At 40.7% G+C, this 9,017-nt stretch overlaps 1 protein-coding gene across 1 annotated transcript; it reads right to left on the bottom strand.

Moving 5' to 3' along the window:
• Positions 1 to 214: 214 nt before the first annotated feature.
• plp2b (proteolipid protein 2b) lies at positions 215 to 8,773 on the bottom strand. The gene is made up of 5 exons (XM_084553293.1): positions 8,439 to 8,773; positions 4,396 to 4,551; positions 4,188 to 4,286; positions 1,557 to 1,653; positions 215 to 1,466 (listed from the first exon to the last, which is right to left on the bottom strand). The coding sequence occupies exons 1-5, from the start codon at positions 8,535 to 8,537 to the stop codon at positions 1,453 to 1,455; spliced, it is 465 nt and encodes a 154-aa protein (XP_084409419.1). The 5' UTR covers positions 8,538 to 8,773; the 3' UTR covers positions 215 to 1,452.
• Positions 8,774 to 9,017: the final 244 nt, after the last annotated feature.

Genomic DNA, 9,017 nt, shown 5'->3' with positions numbered 1-9,017 from the left:
AACACAGTGTAATCTCAGAATAAAGAGTAGGGGCAGGATACATCAACTGTCTGCAATAAAAAAATTAATAAATCAGATGAGATTAGAGATCACATGCTGCACTCGGTCAACTGATCCAGTCATTTGTCATCATATTGGAATACGAACAGCCTGATGATAGACTGGGGGCCACAGCACCATAGCTTGGTTGATATTAAAAGGTTTTACAGTGGTAGCTTTCCCAGTGGATACACGGAAAAGACAGGCTTTACGTTTTAACAATGCACTTCAGATAATAACTGGCAGTCTGCTGCCATCTAGCGACAATAAGATAGAAGACAAGCTCATGTTCACTAGACACAGAAAGTCCTTAAAGATCAGTTAGAGGGCAATGGGAATCACAAGACAGAGATTTTCTTTGTATTAACAATGGCTTTTATTTCCTAAAGCAAGACTGCTTCAAGTTTTGAAATTACAGACTGCAGGCACTTGTAAAGCATGTTAGAAAAAACAAAATAATGTGGCAGTGTTTTACTTGGACAAATAACTACCATATGGTTGAGGGAACATTTGAAGTACACCAAAAAATTTAAACTATTTTTCTTCACCTGCTCAGTCAAAAGAGAACAAAAAACTGGACAGTGCCACTGGGCATTATAAAATGTCAACAGAAAAAATGATCTGCACCTTAAAATGTGTTACAAATGTAAAAAAGAAAAAAAACACTTAACCTGAGCAAGAATGGATAAAAGTGGAGGATGACACTATAATTTAAATAACGAACGTGTGGCTGATAGCTGATGGCCACCTATGGGTCTTAATGATCCACTCTATTAGTACAAAATATTTCTGTCAATGAAACTAGGCCACTTCAAAAGTTTACGATTCAGGGACAAATGAGGAACAGTACTGGATAGTGTGAATGAGACTTTTAAGTAAGTGAAACACACTGTCACAAGCGCAGTGATTAAATACCAGAGAAGTTTAACTTGAACAGTAAACAAGAAGAGCAAAATTATGATGTTAAATAACTCCTAAAGCATCCATCCTCCATGTCAGTTACTTCTGAAGTCCAAATAACACAGTTACTATTTACTACAGCAGTCCATTAGTAGTAGACACGTGTATTAGACAAAATGCTTGATGACATCAACCAAAGTGTTACATTGGCTATTTTTGACAGTTTTCCCTTTTTAGTTGGAATAAAAGCTTGAAAGAGGAATTCTTCACGTCGCTGATGAGCAGGCAAAGATGTACAGTGCCGTGCCACTCACTTTTGCTTCGTCATCCTGCTCTTAGACACGACGCTAAATAAACCTGTGCACGCCGTACAGTACTACTTTTGAAACTGTGACCTGCCCATTTTACTGTCCACCGTCCCCGCTGACTCGCTCTTCTCATAACTTCTGCGCAAGTGTCCTCTTTTTGTTCATCTGCTGCGTTCTTGGTAGAGGTACGTGTGTCTGGGAGAGTTTAAACTCTGTCGTCTGTCAAGAAAAAAAAAAAAGAAGAGCAAAAGTTGTCAAACACGGCACATATTTGAGTGAATTATAAAAACAAGTATGTGCTTCTCTCACCGGTGGAAGCTGCCGTGTGCTGTCTGCTACTCTTGATTTGCAGGAAGATGGTGTAGGTATCATATGCAAACAGCACAGCAGCGACCAAGCCAAATACCTAGGAAGAAATGAGACAGTATCAGAATCACTAATATAACGCAAGGGTCAATGCAAGAAGAAAACATATTCACCAGGTAGCTGTTAGCAGTTTTTACATAGCAAAAGCTAAACTAAATGCAGACTAAGAGACTTTACTGCACACAGTACAAGATATTTTAGTCCCAGACTGTTATCGTGTTGACTTTACGGATTACAGACAAGGTGGAATGACTGAAGGATTACAAAAGTGAAACTGGAGGAACTGTTGAGAGTCAAGAAGCCAATGTGATAGTGGATCTGTGTACATTCTTTACGTGCGTCTACATGCACCTGGTAATGAACGGGTATGCTAATGTACGGTATAAGAGCAAAAGAGTAGTCGGAAGGGAGGCTGAGGCGGGAAAAAGAGACATGAAATGAACATACGGAATCTCATTGCTGTCAGACACAGAGTAAGAACACAATTATTAGTGAAAACATGGTTAATAAAACAATAAACACTACAATGAACATCTTCAGTGTAACGTAAAAGAGGAAGGAGTGGGCAGTTGTGGTTTGTGCTGAACTTGTATGCACTGTCACAAGTTTCTTACTTAATATGTTAACTTTTAAAGCAACTAGTGAAAAAGAGGAATTCTGGGCAGATCTTGAAGACTTCAATTTAAATAAATATCTAAGTCACTATCTATTGCAGAATGAGCTAACACAACGGTGAGTGACCCTCTTGCACCTGATGAAAGTACTGCAATATTTATATACTTTATAATATTATGAACTGGGTGTCCGTGGAGAGGAAACCCTGCTGTAATCAGTCACTTCTAATATAATCTCAAGAAGCAAATATTTGGATTTGAATGCAGAATGCTAAGTCCTCATTAGACGATAGCCCACGGGTTTAAATATTGTTACAAATGGAAGCGGAACATTTCCTACGGTAAAAAACATCATCCAAGACTAAAATATCTGAGGTTAGCACTTGGAAAAACATCCCAAATTGGGTCAGCAACATTTCCACAACTCAAAGGTGAAACTATATAATGGTGGGCTTCATGGATAAGACTCGTCTGAAATACAGTGAACCTCCTTGTCCCCATCACCAGGTCAAAGTGAGATTTGAAGGATTTTCTATTTACATCTTTACCTTTCGGTTGATCAAAACTGAGTAAATGACAGACTAAAGCCAATGAGTCAGTGACACTGATGTTACTGAACTTGTTCAGCTCCAGCTCTAGGAGACATGAAACACAACAGATACTAAGTTAATTTTGATCAGAGCAGGACGAGGCGGCATCTTCACTGAACGCTCAACCTTCCAAAACTAGTGGCACAGCAACGTCCAGGGTGGAAGACATTTGTCAAAGTCTTACAGTGAATGTGCTCTCATGTATGGGGCTCTCTGTAGTGAATGTTCAGCAGCACGTTCACTCAACCGAGACAGTCAGACTAAAGACAAACACCACGATTAAAGATTACCCCTGTTGGTCCGAGACTGTTTAAGTTAGATTTTCTTTCTTCATAGAGTTTACAAGAGGGAGTTTAACTCAGAACTACAACCTTGTAAAAAGTTTTAAAATTAGAGGATTAGATTTAAATGCATACAGTTGAAAAGTCTAAAAGCTACGTGTCAGTAGCACAGATATGCACGTTTGAGTTTGAAGTACTCCTGGGACATCACGCAGGTCGAAGGTTACTCACTTGTTCATCAACTCTTATTGCAATAATCATATAATTAGTGACTGTATCCTGCGCCAATAAAAGCAGCGTGCGTGTATGCTCATACAATGCATGCCTTTTTGCATTATAACTGGATGATCATCTTTTTTCTTTTCAGACTTGTCTCCAGGTGTGCGGGGCACATTAACCAAATAGATCTTCATTGATCTGTGCAAACTGCAAGTTCCTAAAATTCATACAGCGATAGGAAGATCTGCTTTAGCTCACCTTGTTGAGTTGTCTGTAAATGTCATTGCCTTTAACTGTTTTTATTGCTCTTATCCTACAGTTCTTATAGTTTTATTTGTTGGTTTCATTTTTAGCCTAGACATTTTTTTGTATTTCAACTGATTTGGCACTGTATTCATCTTCTGGCTCAGATTTTTATTTGTGTTTGCTTTAACTTTTTATTGTGTTTGCTTTAACTCTGCACCAACCGATGCACCAACCACGTGTGCATTCTGGCATAACCCGTGCCCAGGATAGTGATAAGGTGAGGACATGTTTCTGAACTAAAAGATTCTGCGTCATAATTTTGTATTCTTAAAGTCTTTTCTTAAAGAGTCACGTTGTGACAGAAGTCTAAGAGTCTACTCTAGACATTAACAGGAAGGAAGCATGAATATGATCTGATATCAAAATGACTGGCAGAGAGAGAGTTTATGACAGACTACATCATAACAGACACAACGACTGACTGTAAAACACGCCGATTTCCAAATAGAACATCTATCGTAGAAAATGACTCATAGATAAAAGTTAACGGTTACCAGCATAAGCAATAAAACTCAGTGTTTCAGAATACAGTTGAGAACTCTGAGTCATGGTGAATTAACTGACCCCGCCTGCGATACCAGCTCCGTCCACGCCTCTTGCAGTGACACAGACCAGAGAAGTGATGAAGTAAATGGCAGTGCCGATGGCAGCACGGAAAAGATCCTGCACACAACACACGGAAGAAGAAGAAGATGAGGCATTTTGCAAGTTAATGAACTTAATAAATGTGTCGTGTGTTTGTGCGTGCTGAAAAACGCGTCGAGGGACTCACGCTCCAGAGCCAGTTGACCACTGTGAACTGCTTGTCCAGCTCCATCATGAAGACGATATAGAAGATCATGGCGAACACCATCTCGCAGATGGCTGCGGCGGTGTAGCCTCCTGAGTACGATACAGCGTAGCAGATGAGGATGATGAAACTGAGGAGCTACAATGAGACAAAGGAGAGAATAATGTTTGACGTCCCAGAAAACTTCACAGTTAGACCAGAAAACTCACAGATGCTGCATACATTCCTCCCCTCGGGTCGACTTTGCAGGTCACTTTGATTTGTTTAAACAGTGTGTAAATCAGAAAATAATCTCCATTGAGGCCAGTCAGGCCATTGAGGCCAGTCAGGCAGTAAATCATTCAAACAAATGTATCATTGTTATGTCTACTTTATCCACTTGACTAGTTCCAAATCAACATGCATTTTCATATATATTAAAATAAAAAGTCTATACAAAATCCTCTTAGATTAAGACATCTGACCAGATTATAATGCACTCAGTCTGCCACTTCTATCACATGCCGCTTTTATCTTAGATTTACAACGAGTGTTTGTTCCAACATATTTTTCCATATGAGGGCAAAAAAAAAAAAGCAGCGTGCATTCTTCTCAGTCCACTGAAACGCTGCCAACGGGGAGAAATCATAAACCCGGGCAGCCTACGACTCACTATCAGTCTTTCTTTCAGTATCGCTATTGTTGCCGCTGTCAAACTGTGTGGGCAGATGCTTTCACACAAACTGTGCAACAACTGCGAAGGAGTGAAAAACTTTAGCAAGTTCTGAATTAAGCGCTGACTCCAACACACTACACTGCATTCAGTTTTGGTTCTTTAATGGGCTTTTGTACAACGCAGATGTATTAATTCCTTAGGGCTGTGATGATACACATTTTTAAGCACTACAAGAATGCACGGCCTGCAGACACACAAACAAACGGGACAATAACTTTACTATGCTGCAGGAGAAATTTTCACACTTGAGAACCTTTAAGTATTAAATGTGTAGCAGCTATCAATTTATCAACTAATTACTGCAGTTCTCACACACTCAAGAAAAGTCAAACTTATTTTCAATTTTTATTTTCAGTTTGTCCTCTTTCTTATATTGATTATGATTATATTTTTAATTGCAAGCCTCCATAAAAAGCACTGAAAGACATGAAACCCTGCGTTCCACTGCAACATTTGTGCACGACTTGTTAAAATGTTAATAAAATATTTCGTCTTGCAACATTTAACTGCTCCGCTTCCTTGACACAAGCCTAACAGTTTATTCTTGTAATGCTTGCTAAATAAATTTGACTCTAACTCTGACATGTCTCTATAAAAAGCACACTGTGCACATCGCAGTGTTTTATTCTCAGACACGGACAACCAAGCAGACAGTGTCAAATCACTGCAGTCTATATGATACACACATGATGCAACTGACTCGACACCAGCCCTACATCTGTCGCTGCTGCTCCCCTAGCCCGCAACGCACAGCCGACCGGTGAGTCAGACACATCAGTAGTTCATGTGTTCTCGGGACTGGCACAGGCTGCCTCTGTAGAGTAGCGAAGAGGCCGAGGCCAAGGTCCTGCACAAAGGAAGCTCTATTCGGGCCAGGGCCGGCTGCTGTGAGAGCAGAGGCTACAGAGGAGGCCGATGCACAGAGGAACACCCTTTACACAAGAGTCCCTAAGAACAAGAAAGGCTCTGAGACGTTGACACCTTTATGTTTTCCACACAGCGGTGAATCTGTGTGCACGAGGCAGCTTTAAAAGATCCCAACCAGGGTCTATTCACATCACTATAATGGGCTGCTCTTTCAAATCAACTGGAGGGAAACTGTTGTGAACTTATGGCTAATTATAGTCAGCAGCAACATGAGGGCCAGAGACACACCAAACAGCAACAGTTGCTAGGGAAGTCACTTTCATTTATGGGCGTTTTTTTTTTCCTTTCTTTTTTTTTTTTTTGCACAAAACTGCAGCTCGCTAAAATGAACTGAATGTTGAAAGCAAAAAGAAGAGTTGAGTTTCATAACTCCTGCACAGTATTTAATAATTTCTCATTTATTACACAACTAGCATTCATCAACACACTTCACTCCCACTCTGCATTCTGAGCAAGAATTTCCAAAAAGTAGACGAATAAAACAAAAAAATATAGTTCCCAATTGAAATATGATGTCAGCACCTCATGTTAACACATTAACAGCAAAGTGAACGGCCAGCTCAGTGCATGACTCACCTCAACTTATCAGCTCAACTGAGACACATAACAAACAGAAATTTGCACTACATGGGTGTGTTACTGTGGCCTGTGTGCTGCTGTGCACTTGAAACATGTGCAAGTATGGTCATCCTTCAGACAGACGGACAGAAAGAAATTGCATTTACACGTCCAGCAATTTAGCAGGGCGAAAGTGAAAAAGCACATCTGCTCCTTTAGCCTTTTGGTTTACATACTGCAACATCAGTAATCTTGGCTGTTAGTGTCAAATACTTTAAATACTGTTTCCTTGCAAACTCGACGCTCGCCTTCCTGTTTCACCCCCGTTTCACTGTCCTGCAATGTAGGCAGTTTTCAGAAGTCCACTATCACAGCTTACATCCTCTAGAGGTTATTAGGCTACCCCAGAGATGTGTGCTAAGCTGTTCATGCATTCTTTGTTCCCAGGACTAAACTTCACACTAGTCTGGAATTTCCATTTCCTCAGCAAAGGAGGAGAGGAAAAAGAAAAACTTTAGGGTGGGTGGACCACTGACCACTAAAATCTCAGAGCCTGCTTTATAATGAGCTCACTGAGTTACGACTGCAGAAACTACTCATGTGCTCCGACTGTTTAGAGACTATAAATACAGTTTTACATTCGTGGCGTGGATGTGCGGATAATACACCGATGAATGTGCCTGAATGGGAGAGAGGAAGTCTTTCCTGGCCGGGGTTTCAGACTCTGGGCTGCGTAAATTGTCTTGAGACTATTTGGACATTATTGACGCTACACAAATAACATTAAATTGAACTGAATTGAAATTGAACTGAGTATTAAGTCAGTCACAGTCACAATACAACACTTAAATCAGCTGCAAGTGCATTCAGATAACTCTACTGCAATAGTGAGTCATTATTATTATTATTGTGCATGTTGCACTTTAATCAGTTCATGGTGGAGTTAATTTAATGTATTTAAGTAGTTTGTATGCCCCGTTAGTACAGATAACATTGTATCTAAAGTCTTATTGTGTAATATAACTCCAATAAAGAGGAAAACATTCAAATAGAACTATGAAGAAAAACGACAATTATGCAGAGCATTTCAGGTCCAAGTGACTCATGCGTTAAGAGAACAGTAAAATGCAAATAATGGTGCTCATGTGAAACTGTCAAAGACAATCTAAATAGAGAGTCTTCCCAGACAGGAAGTAGTTGCACTTTGCCCAAATGACATTTTATTATTATAATTACAATTATTATAGGTGTTGCTCTAATGTTTCTATGTCCACTTTTAATTATGCACCACTTTCTGCTACCTAGATCCAGCTGTGTGAGGATATAAGTAGGGGAAAATCCTTTTATGAGCCTCTATACCAGCAGGAATGTGATCTCCACTGCATTTTCTCTTTGCCATATTTGGACTATTACTACTCTGCCTACAAATAGTACCCACCTTTCGGTATTAAGTACAAAAGGAGACGCCTTACAAGAGCCCCTGGGCTGAGTTAACCCATGTGACCTTTTCATCTGCCATTGACGCTCAGTATTTGGGCCCTTGGTGTCAAATGAGAAAACAGAGGAGCAGGAGCGACAGGTGGAAACCCTTAACCTCTGCCTAGGATCCCTCAACCCACACGCCACATGCTTTTCATTCTCTGGACTAGTTTCAGAAACGTGTTATCTCAGACATGATCTAGGCCCATTACAGCCTATTAGTGAGAGAAATCTATAGAACGTCAACGCACTTTACTACTCGTGAAATATTTATTAGTTGAAAGCTCACGTCGAACACAGTATAATATTTCTAAGCAACACATAAAGTTGAGGTCATTGAACTCACTATTTCTGCTGCCAGGATGAACCCTTTCTGGGTCTTCGCGTAACTTTTCAGCTTCTCCACGCAGCCCGCTCCGGGGCTGGACGAGCCTGTATCAGCCATTCTCCAACAACTAAGTCACGGGAGCGACCCTGGTCAAAACTGGCGGGGAGTACAAATAAACCTGTCCAGAAAGTGAGAGTTATTTTAGAAGAAAAAAAAAAACGAGTCCTAGTGTTGTTGCTTGATGGTCAGGCTGGGTTCCCTTTCCCCCTTTGCAGGCGAATGAATCAACTTCTCCGACGGAAGGCCGAGGCGAGATTTCTTGACTGGGCTCCGTCAACCACACACAGCAGCTTCTGTGGAGGGGGGAGGGATCAAGTGGAGGAGCCGACAGCGGGGCGTTGGCTTCCCCCAAAGGGAGTGAGATGCTACTGCTGCCCGCTGCCACTGCTGGCACCGGCGAAAACACAAACAGTGCAGAAATACTTTCACGACGTTCATGTGAAATTAGAGGAGCATTATTTGGATTTAAAAATCTGTTTATAGAGTTAAAATATAAATGGACAGCGAGAAGTAAGTAGGAGTCTTATTTTAGGTCAT

Source organism: Chelon labrosus (genome assembly GCF_963514085.1).
Source record: "Chelon labrosus genome assembly, chromosome: 10".
NCBI classification, from domain to species: domain Eukaryota; kingdom Metazoa; phylum Chordata; class Actinopteri; order Mugiliformes; family Mugilidae; genus Chelon; species Chelon labrosus.
The sequence above is the reverse complement of the archived record's forward strand: the minus strand, read 5'-3'. Positions and strand labels throughout refer to the sequence as shown.